We start from the raw sequence: 20,104 nt of genomic DNA, 5'->3' as shown, positions 1-20,104 counted from the left end.
GGAGGGGGAGGAGCGGGACAGAGGTAGGCGGGGCGTTCCCTCCCGGGGAGCCCCGCGGCCCATCGTCCCCAGCCCAGGATTTCCGGCCCCCCTCCCCGGGGAGTCTGCCGCAGAGGGCCTCGGGCCGTCTGCGTCGTGCAGGCGGGGGATTATGGGAGAGGGAGTCTGCAGCCCGGCTGGGTTAAGGGGAGCCCCTCGGAGGACGGGTACGCGGGCAGGGAGCGAGTCCGCCTGACCCTGACTGGGGATCATGGGCCCTGGAGTCCACGGCCGGGGAGGGGCTGGGGATCCCTTCCCTCCCTGCCTGCCTCAGCCGGGCAGGGATTCGCGCCGCGGCCTCCGGAGAGGGGCGGGGCAATGCGCGGGAAGGGGCGGGGCTTCCGCCCAGGCGCTTCCGGTCCTGCCGTCTCCCGGGCAACGCGGCCTTCTCCCTCCCGGAGGCTCCTGAAGCCCAGCGGGCTCGCGGGACCCCCCCGACCGGGGCTCTCTCCCTCCGCCGCCGGCCGGCCCGCAGTCCCTCGTTCCCAGCCGGCGGGGCTCCCGGTCGGGGAAGGCTGGGCCGAGCGACCGAGGCCGGAGCCCGCGGCGGAGTGTGCGAGGCGGGAAATGGAGTTTGATTTTTTTCGCCCCCTGATTTTGCTTTAGGAAACTGCGGAGGTTTTCCGCGTCTCTTTCCTCCTCCGAGCGCTTCGCGGCCCTCCGGCGCTCCTCGCCCTAATCGACATCCTGGCGGTTTTCGGGATTAGCTGCAAACTGAGCGCCTAAAAAGCTCAATTCTTTCTCGTCTTTCGGAGCGATAACTCAGAAAGCTTGGATGGAGAAATCGGGATTTAGTTCCGCAGCTGAGAGTTATTTCCGATCAAATTGTCTTTGGATTTCTGCAAAAGCAAACTATAAGAAAGAACAGTGGCTTATATAATCTCAGAATCAAAATTTGTCGATTAGTATTAAAATTTAACTGTTAGCCGTACAAGAGAATCTGCAAATCATAGTAAAATGGCTCTGAATTTCAGTATTATGAGGTAGATGCTAACGTTTGGAGAGGAGGAATATTTCTTTGTACAATGGCCCGTAACTTTTTATATATTTGTTCTTGTTTTATTGCATGGGAAATAATTGGGTTAGCTGTTGAGTGTGCTTTTACAATGGAAAAATAAAAGAGTCAGCAATTGATTGCAAAAAGTTATAATACTACATCTGAAATAGGCCTTTGCTATGGAATGCTCATCCTATTTGAATGGTTATTTCTTGAAATATATACAGTTACCTTTTAAGGATTGTGGGAGATGCGCTTTCAATAAGCTGGCTAAGGATTATGCATTGTCAAATGAAAGTGAAGAACTAATTGAAGAGAACTTAATGCTATCATAATATAAATCAATTATGTGTACTAATCAAAAATCATTAGTGACTTCAAATAAAAAGGCTAAGAGATATTTGTCAAAACTGTTATCGCTTGACTTTAATTGCTGCAAACATTTGTTATTTTCAGCAGGAATTACAGAAATACTATAAACCTGTTTTAGAGCGGCAAGAAACAGCTCATCTATTTATAGTACCAGTCAATAAAATGGATGCATAATATGAAAGCAGGTGTTACTGGAGAAGATCTTGATGCCTGGAAGAACTGACAATTGAAAAAGAGGCCACCAAGAGACAAGGTGTGCTAGATACTGTCAAAAAAAAGTCCTGAGACAACCCTGCCAAAAGGATGTTGTCCATCAGGTCATGAAGAATTGAAAGTATCTGAATGACGGAAGAACGTAAAGCGGTTATAAGACATCATAGTCCTCTCTAAAAATAGTAAGCGTTCCTTATTCAATAATGGTCATTGTGGTAACTTGCATTTCTCTAACCAGTTTTGCTAATGGACCTCACTTGGAATGGGCTGAATCCTGAACATCATTTTGACAGTTGTGCATTCAGGGTAGTAGTAATGGACTCTGCTTGCACAACTCTCAAGGGCATTTCACTTTGTTTCTGATCTGTCTGGTTCAAGTTGACTTAATTTGTACGCTCAAAACCTTTGCATGGTTAATAATCGAGATCCTCATATAAATCAATCCCCTCAAAAAGAATAAATTATTATTATTATTATTTATTAATTCGGTTTATATACCGCCCTACTCCCGAAGGACTCAGGGTGGTTTACAAGGCAAAATTTAAAAACAATACAATATAAAATTAAAATAAAATAAAATTTAATTTAATTTAATTTAATTTAATAATATTTCTATACCGCCCTTCTCCCGAAGGACTCAGGGCGGTGAACAGGGCAAGAATAAAAATACAGACTACAAAAGTTAAAACAAGATTAAATAAATGCCCACATACTAAAATACATCTTTAAAACCTAATAAAATAACAATAACAAACCCCCACCAAACCCCTCATCAGGCCAGGCCAGCTTGTTCAAAAAAGTATGTTTTTAGCTTGCGGCGAAAGGAGCGAAGGTCGGGCGCCATCCGGAGCTCAACCGGTAGCTGATTCCATAGCTCCGGGGCGCCCACAGAGAAGGATCTCCCCCTGGGGGCCACCAGTCGACATTCTCTGACCGGTGGCACCCTGAGGAGGCCCTCTCTGTGGGAGCGCACAGGGCGGAGGGAAGTCGATGCCGGCAGCAGGTGTTCCCTCAGGTACTCCGGACCCCTGCCATGTAGGGCTTTGAACACCATTACTAGTACCTTGAATCTCACCCGGAAGGCAACTGGCAACCAATGCAGCTCACGGAGCAGAGGTGTAACGTGGGAGTATCGGGAGACTCCCAACACAACTCTCGCGGCTGCATTCTGTACCAGTTGGAGCTTCCGGGTGGTCCTCAAGGGCAGCCCCATGTAGAGAGCGTTGCAGTAGTCCAGACGAGAGGCCACGAGCGCATGAGTGACTGTGCATAAATCATCCCGGCTAAGATAGGGCCGCAACTGGCGCACCAGGCGAACCTGGGCGAAAGCCCCCCTAGTCACAGCTCCTATGTGGTCTTCCAGGGTGAGCCGTGAATCTAGGAGGACTCCCAAGTTGCGAGCCCTATCTACGGGGGGTAATAGTTCACCCCCCATAGCGAGAGATGGAATGTCCGAATAAACCCGGGATGAAGGTATGCAAAGCCACTCAGTCTTGTCGGGGTTGAGTTGAAGCCTGTTCCTCCCCATCCAGACCCGAACCGCCTCCAGGCAACGGGACATCACGTTGAGGGCATCACGGGTGGTTTGGGGTCGAAAGGAAAAGCTGGGTATCATCAGCATACTGATGATACCCAACTCCAAAACCACGAATGATCTCACCCAGCGGTTTCATATAGATGTTGAACAGGAGAGGCGAGAGGACCGACCCCTGAGGAACTCCACAAATGAGAGACCTCGCGGTCGACCTCTGCCCTCCTGCCAACACCGACTGCGAACGTCCCTGGAGATAGGAGGAGAACCACTGTAAGACAGTGCCTCCCACTCCCAATCCCCTGAGACGCCGCAGCAAGATACCATGGTCGATGGTATCGAAAGCCGCTGAGAGGTCTAATAGGACCAGAACAGAGGAATGCCCCCTGTCCCGAGCCCTCCAGAGATCATTAAGTCTAGCCCCCCAAAAATTAAAATCTCAATTTAAAAACATTAAAACCCCTCAGTCCAGGCCAGATAGCTCAAAGAGCCACGTTTTTAGGTCCCGGCGAAATGAACGAAGGTCGGGGGGCAGTCCGGAGTTCCGTTGGCAGTTGATTCCATAGGGCAGGCGCGCCCACAGAGAACGCCCTCCCCCTGGGGATCGCCCGTCGGCAATCCTTGACTGGCGGTACCCTGAGGAGGCCCTCCCTGTGGGAGCGCACATGACGATGGGAAATAATCCCATCCATAAGATGCAATGTCGTGCATTCACTACATTCTGTTTTGGTCACTGCACACACTCCTCGTGTGGATCCAAAATGTCTGTTTTGGGACACCTTTGGTGGTCTGATTGAAGGGCAGATGAACAGGGGAGAAGATGGTTCCTTAGTAAGGGCCTAAGGGGTTGCCAGCCAGCATCTTGAACGGCATCCAGAAACCCGACTGACAGCCCTCAAGTGGTGGCTGGACACAGGATGCGGGGCACTTCTTGGGATTCGCCCACAATGCCCACGGGACGGTCGCGTCTTGTGTCAGTGGGAGTGCCTTCCAGGGAAAATCCCAACTAGAGCACGTAACAGAGGGTCCCCATCTAGGGAGCGTCGCCCCTTCCTGCCATTGCTGGTCTGTGATGAATAGCCCACTGCGCAATCCGAGTTCTGTCTGGAACTGAATGACGAAGTTTGTGCTGCCTCTGAGACCAAAGCTTTGGTAGCCCCCTAGTCTCGACTCGCTTGCTGATGCACAGAGCCCAAGGCACCGAAGAAACCTCTACGGTCAGCTGGGCGGGAGCCTTTGCGATCCAAGGCACAGTGGGGTCGGCTGGGAGATCAGTGTTAAAATCAACTACGCAACTTGGTAGGTGACACTGAACTAGTAGTCTCTTATTCTTTACCCTTCTGTGTATCTGATAATTCGTCTACTTACGTACAGTGCTCGTAACCTGCCCCAGCCCCAAAGGACTGGATAGTGTATAACATCAAAGGAAAATATGAAATAAAATTGAAGTACAGATCAATATCAAAGAAAAAAAAGAATATAAGATAAATGCAAGATTGCAGTAAGGAAAATGATTTGTTCAAGTCCCCTGAAAGCAAACCGATATAATTTTTTTAACTTACTTAGCGTCTTCACCGCCACGTTTTGAGTCCCACATTCAAGGCTCTGGAAGGATAAGGTAATCTGAGCATTTAAATGCAGTTCATTGAATGGCTAAAACTGAATATCTACTCTGAAATGAGCATTCTAACAAGACACTGCCACCTCACTGGCTTGTTCCAAAAATTAATGTCAAAAGATCAGTTCATCTTAAAATTATGGAAAGCATATTTTAAAAATACTCTCAATTTTTGTATTGAAATACTTCTGAGGTTAGTTGGACTTAATTCTAGTAACAGGCATATTTAATTTTCACGTACAATGGACAGTTTAAAGTGGGCACTTCTGAAAAGGCCAGACTATTAATATGAAATTGTAAGTAATACAATGATAATGTATAATGGTGTGTTTTTCCCCCCTCTTGATATCTTAATTGATACTGTTGGTATGCTAGGACTGGTCCGTATGCTCCATTAAGAATTTAGAATTTTAAAGTACGCATCCCATATAATAGGTATCCATTGAAATATATTTCAGAAACTCCTCCAACAGACCCCTTGGGTTTGATGTTCATGAGCCCAACTATATTTGCTTCCAAAAATACTTTACAGTAATTTAAGAAGCAATCTTAGGCTGGCATAATGAAAGCTGTACGATTGTAACTTTTATACATGTGACGCTTGGAACTTCAGAAGGAAATATACCTATATACTGAAAAATGTATTACAAAGAGTTTATAAAACAAATCAATTTCTCACTCTTTTAGAATGAGCTTTGAAAGTGGACACTAGCAATGCTGGAAAGAAAAGCAGCATGCAGAAAAACAAGCCAAGCCAGCTTTTTATTCCAAAGTGTTTATTTCACAGTATTTTATGCACAGTGGAATGATGGTGACTTTTACAGTCACTTTCCTATAGATGTAATTTACCCAATTGTTCAAACTGGAAAAATATTTTTTATCGGCAGCAATATTTCATCCACACTTGAAGTTTTAATCAAGCTGGGGCAATTATAAATTGGGGTGGGCTCACCTCATTTCATGTTTCATGAATAATTCTTTAGCTTTTATGGGAGTTATCTTTCAATATATATAAAACACAAGTTTTGAAGACAGAGGTGCAAGTTGCTCATGCAGTATAGGTTGATTGGCATGGTGGACAGTCAGCTACATCTATAATGCTAGAACATTCTGACTACGGCATTCTATTGTAGCTTAACAGTATGAGAAAAAGAAGAAAAGGTGCTGGAATAAGGGAGAAATGAGACTGTGCAGTATAACTTGAAACTTTGCAATCTCAGGTGTCCCCATGTACAGACAAGTCTTGCTAATTCTTGCATGCTTGAGATGTATACTGTTTAAAAAAATTCTTAATAGTTAATGAATCAATAGGAATAAATGTGCATTTCTTGCCGTTTTTAATTGAGGAAGAGAATTGGGCATATATTTCTTTTTTAAAAAATTCAAATTATTACAACAGGAATTACTGAAATCTTTCCATGCTGATTGTCCTAAACAAAGAGAAGTTATATGTATGGCTGCACATTTGTTAATATTATTAATTGGATAGCTATAAATACTGAAATCAAGTATTTTATTGATGTTTATTTTAGTGCCTTTGTAGGTCTTAAAAAAATCTCCAAGATTCACAATTTGGACTCTTCAAAAACAAGCTGGGGAATCTAACTTTGTGGAGAAAATCAGTTCAAATCTGTGTTTGGATCTTTCTTATGGACTTTTATAGATGTCTAAATTAATGTGCAATTTCATTAGTTTATATAGAAATCCAAAGGTTATTTGGGGCAACGTCTAAATTTTTCTCTAAAGTTGTAATACTCAGTTCAGAAAAATGCTGATTGCAAATGCTAATGTAAAGGCACGCGGAAGGAAAGAATTCAGTCAAAAACAATAAACAGATGAAATAAGTGACACAATCTACTTTTTTGATCTGTGCTAAAATATTTTTAAATCAAAGAAATGGTCAATTAAAGACAGAGAAAGCATATCTGTGCATGGCACTGCCAGTGAATTGGCTTTTTAAAAAGAAAACTCAAAAGTTATCTTAAAAACAGATCACAAAAGTTACAGACATCAGTTATTTAAACACAAGTTCCTTCAGTAAATCCAAGTTTGCAGATAATTACAAATATTCAATTTCTATCCATTATACTATTTTAAAAATGTACAGCTATTATATACACAATATAAATTAAATTTTCTTGCAGCCCTGCAGAGAAATATTACCATTAAGTAGAGCTTTAGCCACACTTTATAAATACATTTTCTAAGATTCTGTGGAAGGGTTTCATCTTATTCTGCAACTTTAGTCTGCCTGGTAAGAATTAAATACACCCACGTATTTAGAAGCTTTGCAACATTTTGAGGATTTTTAACATGTACACTTTATACAAAAACTGAAGCTTCTTATCATTTTCATTTGCCTAGGTTAGTTCCACATTATACTGGAGAATTTGGAAATAATTGCTTACTATTCACATACTTTTTAAAAGTGGCAGATAGGATCACAGTTGGCAAAGTGTCCCCTTTTCACACCTGTTTTTTTTGTGGGAGACAAAAGGTCTGATGTGCAGGAGTAAACTGGCCGTAATGGGTGAAAAAGTAGGTGGCAGTTTCACTACCACTTTGGCTCAAGTGCTACTTTTCAATAAAGTGCCTCACTTTTACGTGATTTTACTGATGGCGAGTAAGCCTAGGGACTTAATAAGGCATACACTGGAATTACGATATTCAGTTCTTTAAAAAACCCAGTGCATACTTCTTTTATCTGTTACTGTGGAAAGTGATATTTACAAGAAAAAGGTCAGTAAATAAGGGATTTGTTTTATTAGAGGCAGCAATCTGACTGCTTTTTTGTTCCATTGTTCAGAGGGGGTCTGCCAAAGTACAAATTTATCATATTTAATTTCGGGGGTGGGGAGAGGAAATCCCTGAATTAGTGGTTGCACTATTGCAGATAATTGCAAGAGAAATAAGCAAATGTTGCCACAACCCTTTTTTTTGCATTAAAATACGAATAACAGAGAAACCTCTGTTGAATAAAGTGTCATTGGGTAGAACCACAACACCAGGGAAAGTAGCAGGAATTTATCTGCAGGGACCAACAAAAAATAAATAAATGACAATTTGCAGAATTATGTGGAAGCGTGTGCCTGCAGCTCTCATTTTGCCATACAGTTGCAATCGTTTTATGAATTTAGCATTATGAAAGGCGATTCCCTAAATCCTGAATGACTGATAGCCAATTCATGGGCTGAAGTCACTCCAAGCACTAAGAGGAGCTAGGTAGCAGACGCTCCCGTCTCCATCCCTCTGTGCCTCAAGATATTTAAATGTTCAACACTGCAAGCCTTGGCCAAGTGCATAGTAGTCCTTCCCTTTCAGGCAGCCCTTGAAAATACACGTTCTTCACTTATTTTCCGAATTGGACCAGAATCGACCTATTAGTGGATGGGAGTCTCTTCTAAGTTGGGTGTTTTGATTTATACTAATCAAATCATTTTGGAAAACGGATGGTGCTCATCTTGTTAAAAGCTCCCTAGTCCAATATGTAACTGCCAAACTTGCAAGAGCGAAGAACGCCAAGATCATCTGGACACAATTCAGAAAGCTCATTCAATCGTATTTCTTTTTTGCTTGTAACCCTACTGGGTTTATCTAGTTAAGTGCAATTACAGGAGACTGCAGAATAACGAACTCTGTATATGGCTGTCTTTATTAATCCATATAATTGTCCCCACCGCCTCCTTTTAGCTGAGTGATACTTTTAAGGGCTATAATAGCCACGAAATAATAGTTGAGAAATGGCATTTGCTTAAAAAGATAAAATTCAGAGGGAAATGTTTGCTAGTAGGATTTTGGACCTAGTTTAAGGAGTCATGTTTAGAACGCTAAAGATTTTATTTTTCCCCATATGGAACTATGGAGCTTTCTAGTATTTAATAAGTGCTGATTAGTTCTTGCAAGAAATACCGTTTCTTACCTATCGTTCTGTGCATAAATACGCTGATAAAGATGGCGAATCTTCTGCGTTACTTTCCACGGTAATTCTCTCGAGAGGCTTCTCTTGGGGTAGCAAATGGATAGCCTGCTCCGTAGGGCATAATATTGTCCTTGGAAACACAGCCTGGCTCCCCGTTTCCTGCAAATGTTCCCTCTGGGCATGGCTCAGTCAGTGCTAGGGAAACGTCGACTGCACAATGACACACAACTGAGCCAACGTACTCCTACTGTGTCCTGGCACAGTCCCAAGTGTGATCACAAGAACTCTTCCACTATCCTGGCAAGGAACCAGGCACACACTTTTCTTCTCCAGTAAATCAAACTAGACGTGTGTCAATCACTGGCCTAAATGAATCAGTAGCAGCTTACAGTGAAATTACAACTGGGCACGAAGCAAACCTAGAGGCTTAGGGTTCCACAGCTTCAAATTCTTAGTGATACATGTGGAAAAATTATCAGCAGGCACCCGATGGGTTAAAGATGGACCAGGGGCGCCCACAAAGTGTGGTAAACAAAAGTCAAAATGACAGCCACAATGGTAGGATTGAAGTCTGGTCTGCTTTCTTATATATGAGCCGCCATATTGGGGTGTGTGCGTGTGTGTGTTTAACCACACCTTGCAGATGCCCCTGAAGCTTTCGGTCAGTAGCCTGCTTCCTATGCCAAGCGGCATTCTCCAGCCTCAGTACAAATTGCAAATGGCGCTCTTCCCACCTCCAGTAACATCTGTTCCAGCTGTGTCACAATTTTTTATTTTAACCTAAAGCAACTTTTTTCTTTTGAAAATAAGAACTGAAAATTGAAGCAAGCACTGCCACAGGCGGTCTCTAATTCTGACAACTTTTAAGATCTGTGGACTTCTGGGAGCTGAAGTCCACAAGTCTTCAAGCTGCCAAGGTTGGAGACCCCTGCTCTGCCAACCCCGACAGTCAGAAAACGAGTGGCAATCTGGGCCCCTTTTTGTCATTTCAACACAAAAGCTTTTGAGAAATGTACGTAATTCACAAAAGTAAAGCTTACATCCTGCTTAGCCAGTGCATCTGCCTTACTGGCAAGTGGGAGACAATATTTTAGCACGGCATCAAAGAGTTCAACCCCTTCTTGTGTTTCAAGTATCAGAGGCAAGATCTCCCCATCCCCCCACCCCCAAAAAATCCCTCAGACAAACCAAAAAGCATCTAACGCAAGTATTTTTATCCTGCACAATTTAGCACTGATTCATTGGCATGTATGGTTCTCCCACCATTATTTGGTCCATATCTGAAGAGATTCTACATTTTTGCTTCTTTTCTTTTTAAATCCCTCAGCTTTGGGGAAATTGGGCTGGGAAAAAAATATTGTCGTCTTCAGACTCGGTTAAGGAATTCCAGGTTAAGGGAAGCTGGGATGTGGATGGAGTCCATAGTCAGAGACGAAGGGTTGAAGGGAAACAAAACAGGGAACATGAATTTGAAGTCTAGCAGCAGCTGTGGGGGGTCGTTCCGCTCTTGCAGCTGGGCCTAGGAGGAAGCGAAGAAGCTGGTTAGCCAAGAAACAGGGTAGCAGGTGGCGGTTCTAAGCCACAACTTTGCTCTTACAGCTGAATCCTGAGTTTCTCTAGAGTAGGGATCATCTGTCTGAGTTTTAGAGATCCTCAGCCGATTCTTTTTCTAGCCAAATTTTGTAGTGGCAACTAACTTAACAGCACCGTACCATACGATTGTTCGTCTGGAAATCAGCAGTCACTCCTGGCGCTGTCTAGCTCAGAGGGGTCCAATCTCGGCAACTTTTAAGACCTGTGGACTTCAACTCCCAGAATTCCCCAGCCAGGGTTGAAGTCCACCGGTTTTAAAGTCGGATATCCCCGATGCGGTTGTAGTACCTTCCCACAAGAAATAGAAGATTGTAGCTAGGACTGGCCACGGCTACACCTAGTGTACTGTGTAAATCAGAGGAAATAACCTGGCAATTTGTTCAGTGTTTTTAAATAGCTGCCAAGCTTTGCTTCTGTTTTTAGTTTAACCTTTTGCATGCGGTGAAGGTGAACAATTCAGCTGCCGCTTCTGAACTTTTTCTCCCGGAGTCCCAGGGTAAGATTACAGTAACTAACTGTAGGGCAGGGGGGTCCAACTTGGAACGTCACGTGACATCTTGTGACGTATCGCGACTTTTTCCCCAATGCCGGCAACGGGGTGGGCGTGGTTTCGCCATGACGCATCTGGCCCCCGGGCTGGCAGTTTGGCACCCCTGCTGTAGGAAGACAGAACTGGCAGCTATGGTTTTACATTGTTGTTAACTATGATAACAATACTGTGAAACAACATCTGCCGTCGCAGGTCCTTGGGAAGGATATAGTAGGTGGGTAAAAAGGTCAGATCCAGTGTAAATATCTGGGTGACACTAACTTGCAGCTGCCAAACTTTCAGTGACTGAGTAGTGCACACCAAGTGGAATTTAATCCTATGCCCTTCCAATCTGTCAATCTTGACTTGTTCTCCACGCATTTATCTTTTGTCACACTGGAGCCTCGAGTCCTATCTGGCTACATTTCATCAGCCTTACAGAATGTCACAACTGAGAAAATTCTGCAAAGAAGTAATTCCTGAAGGGTCCCGAAGATAATGACAAAACGAAGAATGCGCTTTGCTGGACGCAGGAGTGGGCAACGTCCAGCAAAGACCGCAATCAATCAGATCCCACCGGAAAAAGGAAGGCCAAAGAAACGCGTCGCCAAACATTCCGAGAAGATCTGAAAAACATCAGCCTTAAATGCAAAGGTCAGAGACTCAATGTGACCAAGAACTGTGTAGCCAAATGTGCTGGGCATAGGAAGGACGGGACAGGACGGGAACAACCCTGCAGCTCAGCTACAATAGCAACAGCAACAGCACTTAGACTTATATAGCGCTTTGCAGTGCTTTACAGCCCTCGGAGCGGTTTACAGGGTCAGCCTATGCCCTCCCCCCAAAACAATCTTGCTCCTCATTTTACCGACCTCGGAAGGGCGGAAGGCTGAGTCAACGTTGAGCCGGTGAGACTCGAACTGCCGGCAGTCAGCAGAAGTAGCCTGCAACGCTCACTCTAACCCCTGCGCCACCACGGCTCACGTGAACAAAACTGCAGGGCCATTTCTTAGCACCCCTAAAGGGAGTCTCGGCTATCAAATCGGAAGGAAAGTCCTCTCAAAAGAGATGCTGCTGGCATTTGGAATAGAAAACAGGAGAGTCCCTGCACCAACCACCTGACCCAAAGGCAGCTTATGTGTCCCTACATCTGAGAGGACAGGTAGATGCGGGGAGGACGCTTGCTTGATTCTCAATAGTAGAGGCTACACGCAGATCAGGATTTAACTACTGGTTGTTTTCCTACAGACATTTCACCACCAGGCTAGACCATATCCCTGCATAGGAGAATGAGGTTTGCTGACTGTTTACATGTAGTCCTCGACTTAACGACTGGTTACTTAGATGTTCAGAGTTACGATGGACCTTTCCAGGGGTACTTACGACCCAGTTCTGAAGTTTCAATGGCCAGACCTCCAAAGACGCATTATAAAAACTGGATACGTTTTAAATGTGTGGCAGATGTAAAATTTCCTACGTTTAGTAAAGAACTTACCTGAATGTTTCTTATGAAGCTTACTGTCACTCGCTCTTCGAACTCGTTCACAGGAGTGTAAAGATTTAGTATTTTTACAATCTAAGGAGCAAAGATCAAATGTGGGTTACAGAGGAGAAGCGACGGACTCTGGGGCACCACTAGTTTGTCAATAGGCATCACAGGTCCTCAATAGCAGGGCATTTCAACCTTTTCACCCATTGTACCACTTTTAGGATATGGCGACATCCGAGGACCACCAGTCGCCTAGCAAGGTGTCAAAAACTTAATGACCAGAAAAAAGAATAAAGGAAAAAAGTGATGAAGTACAAGTAGTCCTTGACTTACAACAGTTCGCTTAGTGACTGTTCAAAGTTACAATGGCACTGAAAAAAGTGCCCCCCAAGCCACAGCCGAGCAAGACACCAGCCTACCCACCCGGTGGTGCTCTTCCTCCTGTCCAAGGTTTTAATTGTTGTGAGCATTTCTGTTGAGGATTGGCAGTGGGGGTGGGGTGGGGTGTGTTTGGTTTTTATTCCCCCTCTCCCATCTGCTGGGTGGTTGCAGCAGGTTTTGGTCCCTTCACATGACCCTGGGACACTGTGACCGTCATAAATATGAATCAGTTGCCAAGCATCTGAATGTAAATCACATGACCCTGGAGATGCTGCAACATTCCAGCTGATCAGCGGTTCTGCTGGGCTCAGCAGAAGCGCTGGGATCAGCGCCGAGCTCCAGCTGGAGCCTGGCGCTGATCCTGGCGCTTCCGCTGAGCCCTGACAGCCCTGCAGCTCCAGCCGTCTCTCGCTCAGGCTTGTGCGGTGGTGCCACCACTTCAGCTCATTCCCCTCCTCTGCTACCACTTTCCTAGGATGGTCACGTACCACCTGCCAGGTGCCGATGTACCCCAGGTGGTACCCGTACCACTGGTTGAAAAGCCCTGCTCAACAGAACCAGTGCAGGAAATGGGTGGAATTTCAGATTAGAAGACGACACGGGCTGCCCATCTGCAGGCAGACCTTCAAGAGGACTGGTGCCCCTGAATGTGTGTCCCATTTATCCACAATTGTACATATTGTGCAAGATTGACCATGACGTGTGTTCTCTGGTTCCCTAGAAGATCTGCACGAAGCAACGTCCAGAGACAATTGCTTCTGAATTGGACATCCAGTTATGAAACTGCTGCCCTACACCTCTAGACGTTTTCTATATAATTACACATATTGTGTGCATATATTTGCTTCCATCACGCTCTCATCAGACACTAAGCAATAACTCATTAACGCATTCAAGTACTTTCCCTGGTCACTTAAAGTAACCTTCATCAGCCAGATGCTGGACTTGACCAAAGCAAAAAGCTTTGGGGAATTATTTACAAAGTATCAGCACTACACCGTTGGGATCTGACCCAAAGCAGGCAGGCCCAGGTCCAAATCCTTGCTGGGGCTGAAGCTCTGAACGAACAGGACCTGAAGAAGACAGGGGTAGAAAGGAGAGCCTTATTCCCCCCTTCGGCCTTTTCCCAGCCGCTCCGAGTCGGTGAGTGAGGCGCACCTGCTGGGTAGTGAGGGAGGTGCACAGGGAGCAGATGGCCTCCGCGTCTTCAGGGCTCTTCTTTTTCAGCTGCAGGAGCTGGGCTGCCTGGATCAGGGGCTCCAGGGTCCTGACGGCCCCGCTTGGGTGCAGGTTCTTCCCTCTCAGCCACTCCTCCAGCTGGCTGATGTTAAACCTGCACCGAACACAAGGAAGAGACCGGTTACGGGGAGAGTTGGCCAGAAGCCTCCGAATCCTGGCAGGAGGTTTGCCTGTTCCCAACCGGCCCACACCTGCACCGGGCGGCAACGGAAGTCTCTGCAACCTCCTGGAGGGCAGTGACTGGGTAGCATTAAGAAGGCTGACGGGATTCCATTTTTTCCTAATTTCTCCAGCTAGTTTAGGGGTCACCTTTTGTTTGGATCAACTGAATGTACAGTAGATCCATTGGTTTCAATAGGAATGGACTCATTGGCTTGTCTCCTGAGCTTGATGTCACTGGCCGAGCGGGGGTGACTGGCCCAAACCCACCTAGCTGGCTTGAATGCCTAAAAGGGAACTAGAACTCACCGTCTCCTGGTGAGTGTTCTCAACCAGCCAGCTTTCATGCTTTACGCTTACCGCCTCCTGGTGATTGGTCCAAAGTCACCCGTCTGGCTTGCGTGCCTAAAGCAGCACTAGAACTCACAACTCCTAGTTTCTAGCCTGATGCCTTAGCCACTAAACCAAACTGGCTCTCGTTTGATGGGAAAATACTCTGATACAAAGCAGCTTCAACATATTAATGCAGCACCCGGGGAACTGTTGCAGGTATAAATAAATTATTGCAGAGCAAACCTGAGAGACCGTTTTCCCATAATATGTCACATTACAGCCTGCTTTCACTTCAAATGCTGAATTGCTAAGCAAACCACACTCCCCAAACAGAGGAACTCTAATGAAGAAGGACCAGATTGATCTAGAACAGAGTAGAACAGAGCAGAGCAGAGCAGAGCAGAGCAGAGCAGAACAGAACAGAACAGAACAGAATAGAAAGAGCTGGAAGGGACCTTGGAGGTCTTCTAGTCCAGCCCCCTGCTCAAGAGATCTTATACTACAATCTATCATTTCCTCTCCCTCGTTTTGGGCCACAGTCCTTTAGCTTGCAATGGCTGAGTAGCCTGCAAAGGTTCTGAAGCACGAAGAGGGACTAGCACCATTCCACGGGTGTCCAGCATCCCTCCCCTCCATCTGCAGCAGAGTGTCTCAACTTTGGCAACTTTTTAGACATGTGGACTTCAACTCAGAGAATGGCTGGCTGGCTGGGGAATTAGGGAAGCTGAAGTCCACACGCCTTAAGTTTGCCAAGGTTGAGGCCCAGATCCACAGGGAGCAGGACTTCCTCCTCCGCCCTGAAGGCCTCGCCCACCTCATCTGCATGCCGGTGCTCCAGGAACACACGTCCTTCCTCAGCAGGAGATTGTTCAGGGCCACGGCATTGATCATGTAGAAGAGCTGCTTGATGGCCTGCTGGATGATCTCGGGGTCCAGGCCCTGGTCGTACATGAGGCTGAGGAAGGTGTTCAGCTGGCGGATGATGGCCTCCAGGCTGTAGGTGTTTTCGCTGTCCCCCCTGCTGGAGCTCCGCTTACGGTAGCCCATCGGCTTGATCCCGGACAGGCCCTGGATGCTCTCGTTTTCCAGCACCGCGGTCACTGAGAGGGAGAAACCCTCCAAAGGTGAGCAACGTAAGCAGCGCAAATTCTAATTTTCTCGTAACTGTTCACAATCGGTGGCTCTTGCCTCCCCCCTTGCTCCCCTCCGATTCTGGGAATTCTGGAATTTGAAATCCACCAAGCTGCCAAGGTTGGACACCCCCCCCCCACACCCCCGGATGTAGATAGTCCCCAGCTGTACCACTCGGCTGAGTTAAATACGCCTTTCACCTATCATGGGCTGCAAGACGCCTTCAGCAATTCTGATGAGTTGCTGGTAGATCTGGATGGAGAGGTCGCTCAGGACCTGGCGGTACTCGGTGAGGTCAAAGTTCTTCAGGCAATGCTCGTTCTGCTTAGGGGTATTTTGAGTCATAAAACCCTGCAAAGGAAGATCAACAAAAGGGAGCAAGGTAACGGCAGGCCAGATGACAACGATGAAGAGAAAAGCACCAACTGTTGTAAGGTTGATAGGTAAAGCAAAGGTTGTGGAGCAAATTCTGAGGAGAACTGGAACTTTTGGGGAAAAATGCCACACATCGAGGTTCACTTCCAAGATGGCTGCAGGGATGGATGCCTAAAGAGACGTTGTGGGCTTTGGTGTATTCCAGTTACTTGCGGGGCGGATCCCTATGTGGTAGCTCTGCTACTAAGAGCTTCCCTCCAAGTGACAAAGAGACCTTAGTGAACGCTTGCAAGGTCAAGAATGAAATCTGGAGGTTTTATTAATGTTTTATACCTACAAAGTGTGGAAGAGAGATCAGGAGGCAGGAAAGGAAAACCAGGACTCTCCTTGCCTTGGACGACCTTCATTTTGATCTTAGTTCATGAAATCAGGTAAAAAGTGGGCTTGGGCGTCTTGTCTACCACCAACAAGGCAGACTTCTGAAGGCTAACTCAGAAGTGAGTTCAATAAGGTTTGTGTCCAGGAAGTTGCAAGGTGCATAGGACAAAAGCTTTCCTTGTTCTTTTAATTAGTTACATTTTCAGTCCAATAATCGGATCTATAACTCACTAACATTAGCAAATTGTCAAGGTTGAATTGCTAAGAGATGCCTGCTAACTTTTGTCGCTATTCAACTTGCCACAGAAAAAGGGTGCAGGGGTAGAGAGCTCGGGAAAGAAACAGGAGTCTAAGAGGCTGTCCGTGGACCGTGAGAGTCAAGGCCACAAAAGCAGGTGTCTGACGGAGAAGTGGACCCTTCCCATAACAAATCATAGAGGTGTGACTGGGCAGCGTGAACACTTAAGGCTTAAGAGACTGAAACAAACCATGAGGTTTGAGAAAGTGGGTGGCTCGCTTATGCAGGAGGGGAGGTCCCTGCAACCTGCCTGCCTGAGCCACTCAGCCTAAGGGCTGGGAGACAGTTGACACAGATGCCCAGACTGGAATAGCAGGTATCATTTCAGGCCAAAATTTATAAGAGGCAAAAAGATTAATTAATTAATTTCCTGTGGTCAACTCTTCTCTCCCTGGAGAGGCAGGAACGATACTTGTGTGAGGACTAGTCTTATTCAACGCTGTGCCCAGAGTAGCTTTGAAATGAGATGAGCGGCAAACAAATGTAATCAATCAATAAGCCCCTTTTTCAGGATTGTTGTTGACATCAAAAGATGGCCAAATAAGAACGGTCGTAAGTCAAGGACTGCCTGTACTGCCTGACCATCCGTTAGGGAGAATCCAAGGGAGATTTTTAGCCCCAAGGCCCTCATCCGTGGTACCACCCTGCTCTCACCGTATCGCCGCTGTATTGCTTCAGACAATGGAGAAGGCGACTCGTGTTGGACAGCCAGAATGACGTCATCTCAAAGTCCTCGTTATGTTTCTATGGAGAAGCCAAACAAAATACGCCATGAATCTTTGCCTTTGGTCAGCCACGCCATGGAAAGGATGAGCCACTGGAAAGGCAGAGTCCTGCTCTAGAGCCTCTCCAGAAAGGGCAGGCAAAGAATTGTCACGAGACCAATAAATCGTCGCCTAGGAGATCTTCCCTTGAAATGTCCACCTATTATTTCCAAGTTTTGTGTTAGGGTTTCAAGGGCTCTGCTGGAATAAAGTTAGACCAAGGAGTCTGAAGGACAAAAGAGCCAAAGAATCGGTCCCTAAGGGATCCTAGAGACGGTTCCAGTTGGCTTCCTTTGAATAAAGCTAGCTTGCAACATTAGATCTTCAATTTGATCCTAACAAGACTTGCTACTTTTCCAACTGGAACTTTTCTCCTGCAATCTTGTGAAGACTGCAGAATGGTGAAGACTGCACTGGAGGCAACATTACAACAACCAATGTCACATGCCCCACAAAGTCTTGGTTTTCAAATAAAATCTATTTTCTACTTCGTCTTTTATCTTCTACTTGTTCCCTAGATACCTTGCGTCATCTCAGAGGTATATACCATCCAATAAACGTACCTTTAATACTTTTTTAATGCCGTTAATAGTGGAGGTAAGCAACGAGTGGACTTTTTGATCATCATTAATGTAATCAGCATGTCTGATGCACATAAAAAGGATGTAGGCGGGCAAGCAGGGCACGGTGGCAGATAATGTTTGGGGCTTCAGATCTGTGAGCAGGAAAGAAAATCTTTCAACAACAACAGGATTCCTTAGCAACTCAAATACAGATTTTATACTGATGGACCTTGGACACTTACATGAACTAAAATGAGTCACAGAATTATTTTTATTAACTGATCTCATTCCTCTACTATGTATATATTTAAAGATCTGTCATATTTTTAACAATCCAATTACTGTATCCCTATTATGTATTTTGGAGTAGAACGTGCTATGCCAAGAAAGAAAACGGAAATAAATGAGTAATGCTTGATGATAAATTCTTCAACGTGTAAATCAGTTTTTCAGCTCAATCTTTTAACGTGACATTTATGCTCCTTCCCAATGCTATAAAGACTTTCTCCTTTTACAGGAATAACGATGGTAGAATCAACTACTTGGAGAAAGTGCTGGGTTACCTTTCACGGGACCCATTTAAGAGAAAATAGACGGTCCTGTTTCAATGTGGATCTCCCCGATGATCGGGAAGGAGATTACTTGACTACCGACAGGAGGTAAATGCCCCCTTCAAACTCTACAGTCCTACGACTCTCATGAACAGATTTGTTCTTACTTTGGCAGCAGACTATCACGAAGCCCACTTATAACCACAATATTAAGAACTAGGTTGAGAAACTAAACAAAACTGTTTACCTGTAATGAGATTTTTTATGAGCGAAGGCTCGTCTTCTTCACAATACTCTAACATTCCCTGGAAGTCTTTCTCCTTCCTTTGGACGGCAACTTGCCGGCTGAGTTCGTGTTTCCGTTTTTCAGTCTGTGTGGTGGCTTGGTCAGCTGGGGAGGACAAATCAAGAACAAACTCAGCCCCTTTCGGAGATGGCCTGAGGCGGCCGCCCTCGCCAGCGGCCCCTCCAGGGTCGGGTCAACTCGGCAGTCTGCCTCGGCACCTTGGCGCTACAAAAATGGTAACTGAGGTAACACAGATGCAGTTCTGGTTAAAAAGCCAGAAGGAGGTGGTGGAGCTGTGTAGTTCCTCCTCATCTGCTTCAGAGTAAATTCTAGGGTAGAAACCAGCATTACCGTGAAACAGAAACATAACCACCCACCTGTACTCTAATGCAGGGGTCTGCAACCTTGACAACTTGAAGACTTGTGGACTTCAGCTCCCAGAATTCCTCAGCCAGCACAGCTGAGGGAGCTGAAGTCCACAAGTCTTCAAGTTGTCAAGGTTGCAGACCCCTGCTCTAATGGCTATGATTAATATTGAGGTCTCACATCGTGAAAACTAATTATGTGCCATCGAGTTATATTTTACTCCGAGCAACCACACAGACAGAAAGCTAAATCATGTGGTCCATTTCATGTCTCGTGGGGAGTAGCATTTGACCACAAAGGCTGCCAGTGGGTACCTGTAAATCTCATCTCCAAGTCTTTCTCCTTTATCTGCTATTTCAGGGTCTTCAAACGTGGCCCTTGTATGACTTCTGGACTTCAACTCCCAGAATTCCTCAGCCAGGCACACTGACTGAGGAGTTCTGGGAGTTGAAGTCCACAAGTCATAAAAGGGCCAAGTTGGAAGACCCCTGATCTAGAGAATACATATCTATCACTCTAGCGTTAGACCAATCTGCTACAGTCACACATATAAAAAGTAAATAGCTTCCATTTCTTAAGAAGAAGATGAAGACAAAAATCAAGTTATGGCTTGATAACCTTGCTAAGGATAATAGGTAATTCCTTGCTTCCTTCCTTCACCAGGAAACAAATGCTGCAGTGGTGAAATGTATTAAGAAAATGGATTCTAAGACACAATTCAAGTAACTTTGTGCCAGTCGGTTTCCTGCCTATAAATTCTAATGACAAGAACCAGCTACGCTAGTTGCCATGATGTAGAGTCTTCAATTACTTTGGCTGAATTTCATTTAAAGATCAGCTTTCTGGGAACCAGGTTTTTGGATCCAAGCTGCAGCAGCTCATCACTCCCGTCAAGCCATCAGAATCAAAAGAATGTATTTCTGATATGCGGCCTCTCTTTTCCACGACTGCAAATGCACAAATGCACAAATGCGTTCTCT

The 20,104-nt window shown here is 45.4% G+C and overlaps 1 protein-coding gene and 1 long non-coding RNA gene across 4 annotated transcripts in view; one reads left to right on the top strand and one right to left on the bottom strand.

The window, feature by feature from the left end:
• The first annotated feature begins 168 nt into the window (after window positions 1-168).
• On the top strand, window positions 169-19,827 carry LOC308663136. Its single transcript, XR_014025299.1, has 3 exons — window positions 169-1,803; window positions 18,439-18,580; window positions 19,788-19,827. It is a non-coding gene; the product is annotated as an uncharacterized lncRNA (long non-coding RNA).
• The window catches only part of MYO5B (myosin VB), a 241,397-nt gene continuing 231,265 nt past the window's right edge, over window positions 9,973-20,104 (bottom strand). For all 3 annotated transcript variants that reach the window (XM_081319235.1, XM_081319237.1, XM_081319236.1), the window contains 8 exons: window positions 18,720-18,863; window positions 17,922-18,073; window positions 17,249-17,338; window positions 15,744-15,894; window positions 15,227-15,512; window positions 13,840-14,014; window positions 12,307-12,387; window positions 9,973-10,208 (listed from right to left, as the gene is read on the bottom strand). In XM_081319235.1, coding sequence (XP_081175361.1) covers window positions 10,056-10,208; window positions 12,307-12,387; window positions 13,840-14,014; window positions 15,227-15,512; window positions 15,744-15,894; window positions 17,249-17,338; window positions 17,922-18,073; window positions 18,720-18,863 — 1,232 coding nt within the window. In that variant the 3' untranslated portion in view covers window positions 9,973-10,055. The remainder of the gene's footprint in view (window positions 10,209-12,306; window positions 12,388-13,839; window positions 14,015-15,226; window positions 15,513-15,743; window positions 15,895-17,248; window positions 17,339-17,921; window positions 18,074-18,719; window positions 18,864-20,104) is intronic.

This window comes from Vipera berus, assembly GCF_964194415.1.
Source record: "Vipera berus genome assembly, chromosome: 2".
NCBI lineage: Eukaryota > Metazoa > Chordata > Lepidosauria > Squamata > Viperidae > Vipera > Vipera berus.
This window is presented reverse-complemented; position numbering and strand designations above follow the sequence as displayed.